Below are 18,987 nucleotides of genomic sequence, written 5' to 3' on the forward strand. Positions count from 1 at the left end.
AATTCAGATGAAATGTTAAAAATACTCATTTGTTTCATTTCTTTCAGTGCCCAAATGGGAAATAGGGTATGTTTGTGGCACTTTTCAAAACACATGAAATATGGTGGTCAAAACTGCAAATGCTTATTATCAGATTTTCAGTCAAGGAAAACAACTGAAGACTTTCTTCGGGTACTCATTATGTGACAGAAAGATAATTTATGCATTGCCAAGAGAAGTAGGAATACGAAAGTAATGCTCACTGCTGCTGTAAAGTTTATCATTTATGTCATTACAAAAAAATGGGAACTTCAGCTCAGTCGTGGCACGTGGACCTGTGTTAAGCACACAAGTAACCATTAGGCAAAGTCATTTTTTAAGAAGAAAACGACAAAACATTATAACAATGATTCCTGAAATTAATTTCATCTATTTCCCTGCCCCTATAGGTCATAGACTATGTTTGTGGTGTTTGTATTTTCAGTCATGGCACTTTTCGAAACACATGAAATATGGAAGTCAAAACTACACCTGTGTAATATCAGGTTTTCAGCCTAGGAAAACAACTCAAGATTTACTTTGGTTACTATGTGACATAATGATAGATTTCCTAGAGAAGTACGCATATATACGAAAATAATGCTCACTGCTGATATAAAGTTTATCATTTATGTCATTACATAACAATGGGAACTTCAGCCACAAAGTGGCACTTGGTCCTGTGTAATGGGCACAGGAAACAATAAGGCAGAGTTACTTTTAGGAAGAAAACGACATATCGAGGTGAGGGTATCTTTTGTGAGAGCACATTTCATGTTACATAGTCACGAATACCATTTCTTCATCACATGTTTCTAACATGCCTGAGGGAAATTACACAAGCACAGCAAATTACAGCGCCTTAGACGACTGGAACACCTATACCTTCCTTTTTCTTATGACGTAATGACGTAGGGTGGGAGATCACAGAACTGTGTAGAAATGAAGATGTATTGGTAAGCCTCAAACCCCAAACAATTCTACACGAATATATACATACCACAAGACCAACACAACCACACTGGAGCAATAATTACCTAAAGTCACTATAAATTTACTCACAGATTTACACAGGTTTTACTTAAAATGAGAGGCAGGACACACATGATGTGTGTGTGTGTGTGTGTGTGTGTGTGTGTGTGTGTGTGTGTGTGTGTGTGTGTGTGTGTGTGTGTGTGTGTGCACTGTTCGAAATACCTGCCTGCCCGACCGTCCGAGACGGGTTGATTTCAACCCGGGCTGCCAGATTTTCAAATCCCCCTGCCCGACGGTCGGGTTATATTTCATATGTGACAATATTCTAAATATTTCCCGATGATAATCATTAATTCACATGTAAAGTTGAATGATAAAATGTAACCAAAAAGAAATCCCGTTAGGTTATCCTGAGTAACATATGGTTATAGTTGGCAGGCAGGTTTTGGTCAGGGCTGGCAAGTATTTCAGATAGCCTGTCCTGTGGTCTGGCTGAAATTTTGGGAGTTTCATACCCTGGTGTGTGTGTGTGTGTGTGTGTGTGTGTGTGTGTGTGTGTGTGTGTGTGTGTGTGTGTGTGTGTGTGTGTGTGTGTGTGTGTGTGTGTGTGTGTGTGGCCTCGATACATCTAAATGTTGTTATATCAAACCCCATCGTTATGGCTATTTCGTAGCGCTTATTGTCCATATGCGACAAATGAGGTATTGCTTTCGTCTTGTTCGGCCGACTGGTATTACCCTATTGAAACGTTTAAATTGACATATTCCTGAGAGACAGAATATATCCTTTATACCACGTTTCAAAGCAAAACGTATCACGCTTTTGCCAACGGATGTCACGTGACATAGCGCAAACTAACCTCAGCTCAATCGAGCAACTGTCTTCTATCAATCTGGAATTTATTTGAATTAGTTTACAATGTCGTATGAAAACATGTCGGTGAGATAAGCCTCCGGCTCGTGGTATAAAACCTAACACGGGACGCATAAAACCCGACATACCCCTCGTGATCCTGCTATAACTTATATTGTTGTTTCGTGGGCTTGGTCGAGGTGTCCTTATATATTTTTAGCGCCTGGTATAGAAATTCCTATCACATGTATTAATAGCGAACATTTCACACTATCTATTTATCAAATAAGAATGTAAGAATGTAAGAAAAGTTCCATTACAATGTCACCAGACTGTTCGTATGGCACTGCATTCGGAACATAAATGTGAGAATTAATGTGTATTGCGTGCAATATGCGATGTTCACCTGTCTTGCGTAACACTCTCAAGTGGTACAATGTCCGGTTTCACATACATGTTATCAAAAGAACTTAGATATATAAGTGCTTACTTAAGACCAGATAATTCATAACAGGCAATAATATTAGAACGCTAGTTCTATTTGTTCAAGCATTCGTGCAAACGATTCTACCCTCTAAAATAGTGTGAACATGAAATCTCAAATTGTGTCAAACAAAGCGGACAAACTGACAAGTCGAGACAATACCTATGGACAGAAACTTTTTAAAATAAAGACATACTTTTCCTTTCAAAGGCAATGCTTGGATATTGTTTAATATGTAATTATGACTAGTATTTCCAACATTCATTCTGACAATTATGTATTCTCTTGAAATGAAAGTGGTAAACCGTTTGGATTACAGTCATGTGTACAAAGCAGTGTTTTACTTTATTAAATGAGGTGAAATAGTGTATAACATCTAGTTCAAAATTATTGCCATGGCGATGTGCGTGCCCACACGTGAGAGTGTCCCTGATTGTATTTTATTTCTGTGTGTGGTGTTTGCTATCCCAGCTACATGACGACGGCTTGTAAATAATATGGGCCTGATCGCGCAACAGTCCACGCCATTCGGGGAACGATGACATGCTATTAACGAAGTCACCAAACCTGACAACTAAATACTATACTTGCATTGATAATACGCTATTCTAACAGTTGGGTAATTCAACACGAGTGAATCAAAAACCTTTGATCCAGCCTTGCGTAGGACACAATGTTATAGTCGTAGTAAGATCGTGAGTATTCATACAGACATAATACACTTGAGCCTGAATTACCATGACCATACACTCAGGCCATGAGAACGTAAGGTAGTACATAGAAAAATATGCCATAACAAATTACATTGTGCGGTTGTTGTTGGTGGTGTTTACTTGTCGTCCAGAGATACACTGTGGCAGAATTACACTTTCTGTAAAGGACACCTGTTGGTTCAGCTTTACCCCAGTAATTCAGTTCTCCGAGAAGGTTGGGACATGCTTCGTGTGGTTCAGTAAGGTAGGGATATTCTTCACTCATTCAAATAAGAGTAAAACAAGTTCAAAACCGAAATGTTTCAACTATCGTCAATATGAACAACATATTCATCACATGAACCTAAGTGATATAATGTGTGAATGTTTGTTTGAAATTTTCGTGGGTAGGAAAAGGGGAAGTCTATGAAAAGGGGGGGGGGGGGGGGGGGGGGGCATTTTGAATATGACATCTGTCCACTTGATTCAATAAGCGACCAGCACACAACAAACTCCTCACCTACATGGATTCTAGGGGCCAGTTTTTTGCCGTTGAGAACAATGAATGTGCTGTTGGTAGTTTCTTTACTGTTTGTTTTTAGACATACGTGCAGTAAAGTTGGTCGTTTGGTGATGTAATGCTTCTCACGGAAAATCTACACAAAGGGATTCTCTGATTCACTAAGGGTGTGAATTATAATCTATTTGGCTGCACATTTAGCATTACTATATATCAATATCTTCAATATAGTAATGTGCACTTTAGTGAACATGGAAATGAGAAGCTTGATGCATGCAAAATGTACATCGCTATTAAACACCACTGACGCTCTTCAATTAAATAAGTAGTCAGACTTTGGTTATACAATGTGTACAACTATCAATAGTAGGCGTCGGTAAGATTAACCAGATCTGATGACATTGATATCAGTAGGTCGAGCTGACAAGTGGCATGATACTATTTCATAGAATTCACAATGTTTGCACTAAATATCAAGGAGATTTCAATCCAAAGTATTTATTCAGATAGACATAATAGCAAATATAATCGTATTCAATCTCTTCAAATTGCTGCAGCCTATCAATGGTCTTTGATGCATTTATATTGATAAATGGATTTTATGGTAATTAATGTATTTCGCAAAACGAAAAAATTATATCTCTTTTCACTCTTCAAAGAGACTTGACATGTCGCGCTGACTTCCAAGATATGGAATGTGACGTCAGTTGAAAAAATGAATTGGTGAGTCCAAACAGTGCAAATATTCAACATATTTTTCTTTTGAAAAACTGTTTTAAAGCCTAAAACATAAAATTTAGTAATACCTGTTGTTATAGTTATAACTACTTGTGACCTCTTTTCGGTATGTTCTAAGTTGGCAGGCCTTTCTGCCATGTGTAGTTAGCTGTTCCAAGAAAGCACCGTTTTCAAAGCGCTCTTGTCGACTTTGTAGAATAGAGATAAAACTTCTGTGTTATATACTTTCATGTAGTCCCACTGTAGAGTAGAGATACCTCTTATTTGTATATTTGAAAGTCCTAAATGGTTGAGTAAGCGTAGTATCCGGACTAACAGGGTTTCACTGTTCAAGTCTGACTTGGGCCATGTCAAGTACAGTGTGTGACTCGTTATGATAAATTTAATCAATATCTTCACATTCACCATGCACTACGCAGTAAACAACGCTAGTAAGCGAATTACCAAAGTAATCAGTTGTAAGCTGCGGAAATATACTCACTGAAATTATGTAACCAAAATTTGAAAAAAGCATAGATCCAAGATATCTTCACCTCCTTTCTATAAAAACATGTAGAATTTACCTGTGTACTTATGTATGACGATGTAACATGAATAGCTGCTTGACTATATATACTGAGGGGCAAAATAAAGCACATCAAGTTTGTTTTCAATGGAATTGGAAATTGAAAGAACTGTTGCTAAATTTGATTATCTCTTTTGAACTATCGCTCATTCCTGCAACAGTGTCTAAGAGGTAATCTGTGGCTGGGTAAACAAAAAAAACTGGTTCAATGAAGACTGGGGAAATGAATTTGCAACAACATGACCGCTACGGTGTTTGACATGTTGTACATTTGTTCCAAAATATCAAATTTATTTATTTTAAAAGAAACGATGTCTAAGATACCCATCAGCAGTTGAGAATTATGCGATTTTTATATGTTGAAATATTTAGGCTTTTTGTAAACTTGCCATGTTAAACATTGAAAACGACATATATACATCATGCTACATCTAGTTTTACTGTTACTACAGAGCCATCCGTGGTACATAAAAGAAAGAGACATAGTTGTTAAAATTCCCAACATATAGAGGTTATCACGCGAGTGTGTTTGGGGATGGTAAATATCCTGCATAAGGACTAAAGGTTGTATTTAGCAAGCCTTGTCGAGCTTAATACATAGTGTTTATTCCTAATACAGGATATTTACCATCCCCAAACACACAAGCGTGATAAACCTCTTCATCATATAATGTCATTCTCTAATTCTGTGCTTGAAAATCGCTTTCCCTCTCTTACAAACATTACCTAAACATTGTGAGTTTTCCTGGAATGCACGCATTAATATTTAGTACGTCACACGGTAAGTGATGTGTCAGTCGAACAGTGACACTGGCCAATATATTTCCAACTGAAATCTGTTTCTTATACAGTGTTGAAGCAACATAATAATATACGCAAAACAACAAATGTTTTTACTTGCATTTCGCGGCAATCCATCGGTTTGCCCGCTGGAGTTACTGCCCTTTGTCAAAGGGAAGCTACTTTAACCATAGTCTACGAGACGTCACGTTCACGTTCAGACGCTGTTGACAGTCGGTCTGTCCTGTCATAACTTTAGAAAGTGCAATCAGACGTACACACAGCGTCAAAACTAAAGAAGGTAACAATTCAAACGTATTTGGGCCAAATCCAACTATTTTAATTTGTGGAAAAGGTTTCAAGCCGCAGAGGTCTACACGCACAGATATGGCTACTGATCCCGCTTGGCTAGGCCTAGTGCCCTCGCGAAATAGTTTCGAAATTTATATCTTCAAAGTTGATAAAACTTATAAAATGTCTTAGCTACGCCACAGCCAGACACTGATTTTAAGTATATTAGACTGTTCTTTTGATAATCATAGCAAGTATCTCTTTAGTTTATCCAGATTCCCGATGATTAATTCTGACTCGATTGCCGAATGACACTAGCGACGACATGTTTGTTTATAAACACTGAAAGTAGTCCCTATCGATCTACGCAGCCGGACTACGATGACATGAATTATCCCAGTCAGTGAGCCTGACCACCCCGTCCCAATAGTCGCCTCTTACAACACGCCTTGGTTGCTCAAGACCTATATACGGGTCCTTGATATTTCAAATATTGCAAATGTTTAATTTTTATTCATGTTAACAATCAGGGAAAGCTTTGTAATATTTCTTTTACTATACATTTGATCTTTTTAAGTAACTCGTGTCTGTGTTGTGCTGTAAACAGGCCTTGTTATGATGGCATGGTGCCAAATATACCACAGGCTGACTATGAGTATTTGTGTGCATGTTTTATATCATACTGAGATGTGCCGCCATAGATGAACAATAGATTGATACGTGCCACTACCTTGATTCGAAACACCTCTTAGTCCCTCATTTAAGTTTTCTGTCTTTCAGAATGGACACCTTCCCGAAGTGTTGTGTCTGTCAGCAGCAGTTTACCCTGAAAGGTCCAGCCCCCTACTTACTGCCCTGTCTACACGCTGTGTGTGAGACGTGTGTGACATCTACAGCTGGTGGTGTGATATCATGCTCTACATGTCAGAGGAAGGTCAACCTCACAGACACTCGTCTCCAAAAGGATGCAGTGAGACAAAAGGAAATGTTCCACCTGACAGTCAAACATCGTCCAACAGAGATTCTCTGTACAAATGAAGATGACGGTAACCAGGCTGTGTGTTGGTGTCAGGAGTGTGAAGACTTCCTCTGTGAATACTGCCAGAACATGCACGGCAGCGTCAAACTTACCAGGAAACATGTACTTCAAAACTTCAGTGACATGGAACCGACTGTCTCGAACATTCCAGCCTTCTGCAGTATCCACAAACACCATCTCCTTTATCTGTTTGATAAAAGCTGCAAAAAGTTAATCTGTGTGAAATGTAGGTTTGATGACCACGCAGACCATGAGGTTGTGGAACTGGATGTGGTTGCTGATACTGTAACAAAACAGTTGAATCATAATACGGATGAGCTGTCAGCGTTACAGGCTCGCCAGCAATCACACATGCAGAGCATCAGACAGGGAACCGAATCCACCGACAGAACACACAACACTTTGAAAGAAACTATTGGCCACACATTCCAATCTCTGAAATCACAACTCGACCAAAGAGAGAAGGAACTTCTGATCGATCTTGAAAGTCAGACGAAGGAGACCAAGGCAACTCTACATGCTCAACTCACCACCTGTGAAGAAGAATGGAAGACATGCACTGGGGTTTTAGACTACATTGCCAAAGTCCTCCTCTATGCCTCCAAGTCAGACCTCGTGGAACTGGAGAGTTATGTAGGGGACATAACTCGGATCTATCTAGAAACTGCTGCCCCTCAAACATATGTCGTACCTACAGCTGTCTTCATCAGCAACAGCTTGTCAACACTGAAATCAAACATATCAGTGTTTGGCGCGATTTTGCCAAGGGAAGTGGATGAGGAATCTGTAAAAGGTATACACATTGAACATCATTGTAGTTTTATTTATTCTTTGTATGCGTACAATGTTTGCAAGTTCTTGTGACCTTCTATTTCGTTTACAGACCATCTTTTTTCTTCATGTGTTTCTCTATTTAAGACTCATGCTTTGTTTCTGAAGATTTAATGTTTGTAGACTGCACATAACATGTGCCCGGTGTTAATCGTCAGGAGTTATTCATCTGTTGTTTCAGACAAGGATACTCAGACTGACGATGACTTTATGGCAGACTTGGCAATGAAACACAAAATGGTGAGTACAATCAGTGGTGGAATATCATGAAATTTTACGTGCACACTGACCAACAAACTGACCAACTACGGGTTGATCCAAAGCAAATTTGCCTCAATCGTCATAAATATGTTTTGTCATATTGAGAGAAAGTGCATCAGACTATTTAGCGCTTGTATTTTCACAGGACCTGACAGAGCTGAAGACGAAAATTGCTTCAGATGAGAAACATATTGAAAGCCTCAAAACACTTATAGACAAGCTCAATGTCGAAATCAGAAGCTTGAAATCGGTTTGTTTTTATCACCTAACATGTACACACCTTTAGACGTGTCAGCGTCTTTCATTTTATTCAAATATGTTGTGTGAGAGTGTCATGAATTCTTGATAAAGAATGGAACCGTTAATCATTGCATGTCTTGGAAATCCTAGACCCATGAGATGCCCTGACAGGCACTTGTGTTGTTATACAATACATATGCTATATTTTCAGTGCATTGAGGAGAAGGAAACCACAGAGAAGAGAGCCTCTAAAACCATGGATGTCTTACTTGGTAAATTTGTATCACATTTCGTCTTTTAACCTCCCTTAATCACATTATCTCAGATACATTTAATAACTAAACATGCATCTCCATGTCCGAGAGTGGTAAACAGAGCAAAACCCACACACGAGGTCCCCCTGTCTCATCATACATATATATGGTGATGTATATATTGATGTTACAGGTGTGGCCAGAGAATGTGGTGTTCATCTACTAAAGTCAGAACTTGTAGACAGATCTATGGTGCTGAAGTGTGAGTACATTATTTCATCATGTATCTCCTTCGATATAGGTTTTGATGTACATCGTGTTCAAGTAATATAAAACGTCAACACGTATGGAACATTTAGTCACCCACTACGATTGAGGGGCATAGAGTAGCTAATTGGCTCATGCTTGGGCTAATGAAGGTCAGGCGCTGGCAGTCTTTGTGTGTCATTGGCTTCTTTACCTGGCCCGTGTTAATTACTTACAGGACACGTTGGTAACTGTGTACAGCATCAGTTATTACAGATTAATGTTGCTAAATTCACAACGCATTGGTGTAACGTTGATTTATTAATGATTATTTGTATACTCGTATATGCACGGGGTCGGTGTACGGTTCTCTGTAGGAAGTGACAACATGGAGTCGAAGGCTTGCAGTATATACACATTCCTTTAGACAGGTAGATATATGTATATACAAGAAGCACTAGGTGCCAGGTCAGCACATTCTGTTGGTGCCACGGATCGCCTAACCTACCCCTAGCTAGGTTGAGGGTGCGGCTATATTTCTTTTTCACAAGTCCAAATATTATATATCCATGGTCAACAGATACGGAGTCAGTCAAAAATATAAACAACAGTAAATAATGAGTGACAAAGTTACGCACCTCGTTCAGGATGGCTGACAGTCGACGTACAATACAATTGAGATTTGCATATTTTAAGTAATTGCAATTAAGATAATAAACATATATATTTTATGGCTACAGGGTAATTCGCCTTTGTTCATGCAGACAAAAGGTCGCTATAACAAATCTTACCCACCATATAATCGTCTTGGAAATGTTTACCTTAAAGTGAACCAATGACAGTTGCCATAAGTAGACATTCCCCACGCCTATGGTATCACGAAAAATATTACCCAGAGGGGTGAGTGAGTGTATTGTGATTAACGCCACTTTAAAAATCAATTCTGTTATACGATTTGGTAGCAGCTTAACATAGGTGAAAACTCCGAAGTAATGCAGGTCTTAGACCTTCAACCTTCTGATGAAGAACCCAAGAGCTGACAAATGATATTCTGGGCTAATTTTGAAATCAAACCAAAGATCACACAATTCTGGCACGCCTCGTTATAACGATAAGTTAGAAGTAAAACAAACATAGTATATAAAAAGTCTAGTGCCTTGGTGACACTAAACAGTGAATGCGCGAATTGGGTTGAACCCCACTTTAAAAAGTATTTCCGTGATATACCGACATGTCTGCTTGTGTGGGAGGAACGGACAAAGTGATACAGGCATTAGGCATTTGTCATGTATGAGGTGCTTACAAACATGATCAGGGAGAATCTTGGATTAGAATCCACGAGCATAGGTTTCTGATATTCGTCAGCAAATTGGGGTGCCAGAGGCGACTTGGCGACCAATGCCACGACATGAAAGCCATTCGGTGGAATTAACTGCTGACAATTTAAGAGATGGTGGGTGACAGTGGTTTTAGTGGTTTCCAACAGTGTTTCCAACTGCAGCTAAAATTTATCGAGGAAATGAGCAGGAAAATACCGACTGAAATATTCAAGCAACATGACAGTGGTCTGTAAATATTCGAGATCGAGTCTGGATCAGACAATCCAGTTATTGACTTTATGAGCATCGATCCACCACGCAATTGGGATACGATGACATGCATCAACTATGTCAGCGAGCCTGAGCACCTGCTATGAAGAAATGAGCGAGGAAAGAAGTGAGGGGGGTGGGGGAGGGTTGGGTGGTGACAGTTGTTTCCTACAGTGTTTCTCACTGCAGCTGTAACTTATCGAGGAAATGAGCAGGAAAATAAAGACTGAAAGCATAATCACGAGCACGGACATTGGGGACACACAAACTGCGAGCACCCTGGCCACCCGACCGCCATCTCAGACGACGTCATGGGGACCTTGAAGGGAAGAAAGACGATGCAATCCCTGTAACGCCAGGCAGACATTTTTACACGTTTGATGCACCTTCGGGATGTTCTGTATATCGTGCAATATCTGCGAAGTTCGTTCTACTTCTAAGATGTAATATCTGAAACATTTTAACAGAAGCCTCACGATAACAAAAACCGAGCCAGTATAAAGTTGTCAGTGTTAATCGTGCGTCTCATGTACAGGCAGGAACAGTGGACTGTTTAACCGCTTAATTGGTCATATTGTTACCATTGACACTGTTGTGTATGGTGATGTGCGTGTGTGAATAATTTCAAGTACATCAATATTCTCGTGCCGATAAAGTCACCGTGTTACTGAGACGTGACAATATAGTCTCACAGACTTGGTTCTAAATAACCTGTGTGTCGCTCACGTGTGAATACAAATGTGTGTTGTGATGTGTTAAGCAGATTGTGGTCCAAGTGTAGTGAAACTGCTATTGCAAAACGTTGAACATTCTTTATACACTGTTTGTCTCCAAATATGTGGATATCAAGGTTCACAAGTTAAGATTTACGTCACTGCATTTGTTCTTGCATCCGCCTCCTAACCTGCCAATATCTTAACACTTATTATTACTTCCTTTGTTTGTACAGGTTAGACTTGTGAAACGGACAATTTATTGGCGATAATATATTTTAAAGGCGAAATAGAGTTTGAAACATTGTATGTAGCATTATTACAAAACAATACCAAAAGTATCGAGTGATTGGAATGAATGGATGCGACATAGGAAGGACTAGGTGTAACATACCAATCAACAGAACATGTTGGCGGTGAATTGTAAGGGTACAAACAATCAAGAAAGGCGACATTGGTGTGTTGTCAAAAACATTAACGTTTGAGATGATTTGATCAATAATGAGTTATTCCCAACAACTGGTCAAACTTTTGTTTATGCTCGACAAGGTCCGAATCAATCTCCCAATGACAATTTGCGGGATTCTTGTTAATTAATCTTGCAGCGGCTGGCCCAATTCGGCTAACGGCAGCCGTTGACGTCGGCGTACACGTCCCTGGATTATGCGTTATAGGTTCTACTACACCAAATCAGAACCAGTTTGGACAGTGCGGTTTTCGTAGGGAGCCTTCAGTGCAGATCGAGAGATATCTGCAGGCTGTAATTGGAGGATATTCTGTAAGATTTTTATGTCTTCAAATGTACATCCATCCAGTTATTAAAACTGACCATGTCTTTTTCAACATGATGACTTATGCTGAATGTGACCACAGCTATTTTCAAGTAGGTGACATTTGGTGCGAAACTGGGGGTGGTGTGTTTAGCTTCCGGTACTCGGAAAAGGAGCTGGCTAAGCTAGTCTAAGACCAAACTGTGCACACACGTACAGGTAATAGCTGTTGAATGCTTAGTTATTTAAAAAAAGATTATAACGTTACTATAGAATTCTATGGGAAAACATTTGGTTGTGTGTAGCCTATAGGGGAGGGATCAGAACTCATGGCTGCTCATTGCAATCGTGTGATGTTATGCTGTTGGAGGTCGTCAGTTACGATACGTACACCGTGGGCACGAGTGTTATCGTCTTGAAAGGCACAACGTGGACTAGCATGCAGCGAAAACGGAATTACTATCGTCGCTAGCCTGATATCTCGGTAGTACTGTCCAATGACCGTCTTACATGTATGGACAATATGCAGTGGCGTTCTGGCAGTCATTGTGATCCTGCCAGATATCAGTACAGACCTACCGTCAAATCTAATGTTGCCTTACGTTAACGTTCGTTGAAGTCTATCCAGAGTGATTCGCGATTCCCAGAGTTTCCGCCCTCTAAACGTCATTAGTTTTTGGGTCCATCATTAACATTTTGTGTCTGCAGAATCCTGTTCCAGTGTCTGCAAAACACAGACGAAGAAAAAAATTGAACATATTGGCTACAACTACTTCTCCCTGAGTTAAAAAAATTTGAAGCATGTCAATAATCCATAGTGGTTCATCACGTTATAGATGACGCATTCCCAATCTTATGACAAATACTGCGTTAAAGCAAGAGTAGGGGCTTGCGTGTTACTGTGGGTAATACAAATCAACAATAGAAAGATCGGGGCGATTTTGACAAAATCAAGAATGACCTGAGTGAGTGAGTGAGTGAGTGAGTGAGTGAATGAGTGCGTGAGTGCGTGAGTGAGTGAGTGAGTGAGTGAGTGAGTGAGTGAGTGAGTTGGGTTAAACGTCGCTTTAAACATTATTCCAGTTATATCGCGGCGTGTCCGCTTAATGTTGCAGGAACGCCCGAGGTGATGCAAGTCTCAGACGTTTACCACTTCGGTGAAACCAACGCGTACGGGTATGGTGCTGACAAAACTAGAAACATAATCGGGGCGAACCGGGATTCGAACCCGCAATTAGGTTTCCGGAGATGTTTAGGTTTAGGGACGCAATTCTGCTCAGCGAATCGCGGTTTTCATCTGACTACCGATCGTAACATTTCTCATCATCATGTACATTTTTGGAGAGCATAGTGAGTGAGTGAGTGAGTATGGTTTTACGCCGCTTTTAGCAATATTCCAGCAATATCACGGCGGGGGACACCAGAAATGGGCTTCACACATTGTACCCATGTCGGGAATCGAACCCGGGTCTTCGGCGTGACGAGCGAACGCTTTAACCACTAGGCTACCCGACCGCCCCGGAGAGCATAGACCGTGGCAATAGATATAGTTACAATCATAGAAAAGTGAAGGAAATAGGTATTGATTAGTTATCTCACACCATGAATGAGGCATTCTTCAAAATACAAAATGCACTTTGTGCTAATGAGTAAAATATGTCCGGACTGATGCTAGCTCACTGAGATACCATGCCACAGATTAACATGAATACCCCAATCAGACACAGTATACTGACTCCGAGGCGACCAGTCCTTGTTTTAGACCCTGAATGTCAAGCGCCAGACAGGGAAACAATAAGTATAATCTTTTAACGTGTTTTGGCATGACGCGGCCGGACATTGAACCCCGAACCTTCCACTCTCAGGGGAGACGCTCTACCACAAGACAACGGAGGCGGTCCTCAGGTTATGGGCAAAATTGTTTCGTGATTCAATTATGTCAGGGACATGTTAATTTTCTAATCCTGACAGTCATTTAGTTTCGACATTGCGTACGATCATACAATTGTGATTTGTTATGTCATGGAAAGAGTTGTGTCGCTTTTATGTAAACCTTTCTGTCATTTCTAACTGAAAATACTATCTCACTGCTTTAAATATCACTTTTTCAATGTTCATAACCTGCATCGTGAAACCCTAGTAAACAGCGTTATTGATTTGTATTTACAGGTTATATTTTTGCTAATTTGGATTTGCGTCCATTGACAAAAAGTATTGAAAACATTTCCTATTTCATAATAATCAATAAAATTATCCCTACTTGTCACCGACCAGGTGTCGCCATTTTTCATGTTATTTCTGAAATATCCCACGTTCAAAGTTAACTGTGCAATAAGCTTTGCAAATGGGCAAGTGTGCGTATTTCTGTCAGTGGAAAAATAATCATTAGCTTTCTGTTATAACGCGACAACAGGGAATCAAAACAGTGGAAAAAGAAATTTCCCGTCGACAAACTGAACCAGTTATCGCCATTATCTAAACAGCACGTGCCACGTGATAAAGCACATCGGTTCAGTTTTACAAATTACATTTTTTATTTTCTCTTGTATCTCAAGCTATTTTTATATTTGGTAAAATTAATAACAAATGCTTTTATCAGTTTGTCGCCTGCAAACCAATGTGATTTCACACTATGTACTATGGATTTCGCGATATATACAGGGTTATTCACATTTGGAAAATAGCTCAAATAGGTTTTAGAATTGTTTTGGTGGAAGAAATGACAGACAGAAAGTAAGCTATGACAGAACTGAAAGTGCATCATCGTGTTGTTGGATTTTTTTTTACGCGTTAGTTAGTCACGGGACACCACCCGCGTGTCTCTTCTAAAGTTGTATTTCAGCAAGGTGATTATATGGTATGTTTTTAATATTTATTCACAGGAGTTATATTTGTTTATCATTTCTAGATATATATTTCTCTCTTGAAACCGAGCAAAGGTAAAACAAGTTGCGATCACGTGCGCGCTGTAGCGGGGACTAAGCGATAATTGGCCCTCGTCGACAGCTGGTCACTGGTAAATTTTCAGGGTAACATGCGTATTGACAGTTAGTTAACGGGAAAGTTCTCTTTCCACTCGTAATTCCTACACTGTGGTATAAGAGAAATAAATCTAAATGTTGTCCACGCAATGACATGAGCGCAGTTGATCTTAATTTTAGAAAACCAATTTTCAGAAATGACTAGAATGAAATTGACAACAATTGTTCACCTGCTTGCATCTGCTTTTGAGACTGAGAGCAATCAAACAGCACGCGCCTCAGCTGGAGCGGTGTCGACATGCTTGCACGTTCTGGGCGGGCGCATAGTCTATTTCGCACGTGCCGCACGACGTTCATTCTGACAGCAAAGCGCCAGGACATTTCAAAATATATTTGTATATTTACAATTAATTTAATTGCTGTTTGGTCTCAACATATTTCGTTTACAGAAGAACACTATAACATACTCCAAATAACAAAATAGCAGAAAGTTCAAGAAATATTTTCTAACATGACTTGTTCACTACATGTAATGTCGCTTATTGTTTATTGTGTTATTGACTGTGTCCTGTTCTGATAATGCTGCCCATCTCCTGTCTCCCATCGCCAAGCCCCAAACCATGTGCGTCCTGCTACACCATACTCCACCAACTACCGGATGACACGTTACACTGTGATCTCAACAGCCTCATTTTAAGCTTCTTCCTCATTATACCGCGTTCACTCGTGTTTCTGTTAAACGATTGTGAACAACTGTGATCGCGAGTTTTCGCGCTCTGCGTGATTATTGCGGGATGTGTATCCTTTTGTTTTAGTAATTCAGAATCTCCACTGCAAATATTTCAGTGACGAACCTGTTACACAAGACCTGTTACTAACTGATTTTACATTCGCGTTAAAAGATTACCGAATTCATACACCAAAACGTAATACATAGTAGGTTTTATGTTCATACTACTGCACTGTGATTATATTACACTATTTGTATGTCAGTACATTGTACTTAGCTGTGCATTCCTTGCAATTGGATATTTTTGCACAACTTTAATACCCCAGTTTGTCTCATGTGTTATTCACTTGTAAACTACATTCATATGTTGTAGGTATACATCTGAAGTATGACAAAGACAGAGTCAATCTCGACACAGTCCACATCAACACACAAGGAGACCTGGTCAACAGGGAGTCGGACACCAGACCTGCAGGGGAGGGGAGACTGAAGAAGTATGATGGCACAAGTAGCACTGCCCCCCTCCCCCGGGCTGGCTGTCCCCAGTACTGGGAGGTGGTGAACAGGGTCAGTCTGGACAAACCACTCACAGGGCAGGTCCTCATCCTGGAGGTGGGTGTATGCAGGGAGGAGCAGAGGGACGTGTCTCATTGTATCAATCATATAGGTGCACTACCCAGCTCCTGCTGCATGCAGGTCGCCCACTGTCCTACACACGGCGGGATATGCAGGAGGACATGTAAGGAGTGGAAGCGTGTGCTTTGTCTGCCTGACACTCTCCCCAACTCAGCAGGGGCATCACACACACTACATTACGGTGTTGTCTATGATGACACCAGGAAGAAGATTGTCTTCATTGATGTGAAGGAGAACAAAGTGATGTCAACGTTAGACAATGTAGACTCCAGTCAGCCACTGTGGCCGATGTTCGGGGTGTATAACCCAGACTATGTTACTGTCAGCATGACACTTGTAGTGGGCAGCGACATCAACATGACAGAGGAGAAGAAAGCAATGATTGTCAAGGCGCTGTCATGATGGTGACAATGATTGTCAAGGCGTTGTCGTGATGGTGACACTGATATGATTTGTAGTCTATACTCACTGATCAGGAACAACTACATGACTCGAACATGTCTTCTCTGTGAAAGTAGGCTTCATTTTCGTATGTACAAATATCACTCTGTAAACAGTGTAGTGTGTACACAACACAAAACCAGAAGTTTAACTCATGATCTCCTACACCTTTCAACTATAACCCCTTGAACCTGTAATCTTGATGTGATATGTGTAAATGTATATAACATTTAGATAAAAGGTAAAACATTTTTGTTTGTTTGTTTAATTGTTTGTTCGTTGTTTAACGCCGCACTCAACAATATTCCAGCTATATGATGGTGGTCGTTAGCTAATCGAGTCTGGACCAGATATTTCAGTGATTAGCGTCAAGAACATCCATCTTCGCAATTGGGATATGATGACATGCATCAACCATGTAATCGAGCCTGACCACCCTATCCCAATAGTCGCCTCTTACAAGCATAGTCGCCTCTCACAACTTGCATGTGTTGCTGAAGACCTATTCCTACTTTGATCGTTATGACTGACGTAAAATTATCATGACACATGGTACGACACACATTCAGGCAAGTCGCCGAGCCTGACCAATCGATCCATGCAGTCGCCTCGTTTTCCATGATGACAGTGGATGGGGATGTCAGTGGGATTTTGCGAGATGTTTATCCAACTGAATAATGTAAGTGGTATATTACGAGAAGCTATTGTTTTGAAAATAGTTACATATAAGTTGATTTGGTTGTTTGGTGACAATAAATATTATGTGGTAATCAACAGTAACAATTCGTGTTCATTTGAGCTGTTTCACGACCATGATTTTGCGCGATGGGAAATACACATGCATTCTCAATTTGTTTAAAGCGTATATACTTTCTTGTTTAACGTGAAATATGTTGTATACAAGGAGTATATTTAGGACAAAAAATATACTTAAAGACGCCTCCAGCATTTCTATAACACATGTCGCTTTAACAATGACAGAGATGGGGACATGTTTTCCTTCAAGTCGATTCTTATGAGAAAATTCGAGAACATATTTTACACCCCCTTCAGTGACTACTGCAGAGGGATTGCGTATAACTTTGTTGCAGGATTTGGAGTACATGCCGTTTTACACCACGAGCCGGCGTCGAGTGGTATATAACATAACGGGAAAAGCATAAAACCACATGTAACCCGAGTCATACTTTTTGCTTCGAAGCAGGGCAAAAGCTTTTTATACTCCCTCTCAGAAATGTATTTCCCCTCCCAGGCGGGATTCAGAGAATGTTATCAAGAACATGTGTACCAATCCAATCTCATCATTCTGACATGGTGAGGTTAGGTGAAATGGGGTTTTGCGTCGCGGTCAAGATAATTGCACTTGCATAGCGACGTGCAGGCATGGTTATATATGTGGCTGCTTGTTCTTATCCCCTCTAATGCCGACTGATATACATGTTACAGCAACTACCATCTGTTAACGTCTTTTGGTATTACTCGGCCGGGTATTGAACCCCCGGACCTTCCGCTGTACGGGCGGAAGCTCTACCACGAGACTAGGTATGGACCCGTGAAAATCCGGGATTGAATAGATCTTCAGCAACCCATGCTTGCCGTCAAAGGCAATGATGTTTGTCGTAGGAGGCGACGAACGCGCTCGAGTGGTCAGGCTCTTTTAATTGGTTGATATAAGAGTGACGCTGGTCTTCCATTTTTAACTGCTGGGCGAAGGAGGGCTGGGGAAAAGACCGAGGGCTTGATTATGATCAGAAAAAAAGCGTTACCGTTATTATAGCTCAAGACGATAGAATTTGTGTCCAAATAGAAATACAAAACGATGTCGCTTATGAAACATTTACTGCAATCAACACACAATGAATGCCACTGACCCATTTTTACAAATATGGAAAAGTCACAGAACAAATCAGATGATGACGTCACCTAACAACGGGGGTTATAATGGCCCGACGTCAAGCATTATGACGGCATTATCAAGTGGCCTGCTCATTTCTGATAACATGCGGGTAGTTTAAAGATAATTATATCCATTTTAGTTATATTACTTGTCAACGAATCCAAATTGCGTAGATCGATGCTCATGGTGTCAATCACTGAATTGTCTCGTCCAGACTGGATTATTTATATTGCTGGACTATTGGTGAGTGTGTCGTTAAACAACAAACAAACGAAACAAGCATGGAGGTATGGTGGCTTAGTTTATAGTAATATGACGGGGACCACCAGAAATGGATTTTATGACATGGTTTTGTTATATTATTTCATAATGTTCCTCAGTAACATGTGTTTTGAATAGGCTGCAGTTTCCGAATAGGCGTCCAAGGCAACAAGCTGGATTAGT

General features: G+C 40.3%; 1 protein-coding gene across 2 annotated transcripts; it reads left to right on the plus strand.

The window, feature by feature from the left end:
* The first annotated feature begins 3,208 nt into the window (after positions 1–3,208).
* On the plus strand, positions 3,209–16,844 carry LOC125377430 (tripartite motif-containing protein 45-like). 2 transcript variants are annotated; one of them, XM_048390760.1, is made up of 7 exons: positions 3,209–3,286; positions 6,696–7,747; positions 7,967–8,025; positions 8,192–8,296; positions 8,498–8,558; positions 8,734–8,802; positions 15,943–16,843. In XM_048390760.1, the coding sequence occupies exons 2-7, from the start codon at positions 6,697–6,699 to the stop codon at positions 16,605–16,607; spliced, it is 2,010 nt and encodes a 669-aa protein (XP_048246717.1). In that variant the 5' UTR covers positions 3,209–3,286; position 6,696; the 3' UTR covers positions 16,608–16,843. The 2 variants fall into 2 exon arrangements, with proteins under 2 accessions (XP_048246717.1, XP_048246718.1); XM_048390761.1 differs by lacking the exon at positions 8,192–8,296 and having other exon boundaries at positions 15,943–16,844.
* The last annotated feature ends 2,143 nt before the right edge of the window (positions 16,845–18,987 follow it).

Source organism: Haliotis rufescens, unplaced genomic scaffold, assembly GCF_023055435.1.
Source record: "Haliotis rufescens isolate VD_foot unplaced genomic scaffold, xgHalRufe1.0.p SCAF_9, whole genome shotgun sequence".
Lineage (NCBI taxonomy): Eukaryota > Metazoa > Mollusca > Gastropoda > Lepetellida > Haliotidae > Haliotis > Haliotis rufescens.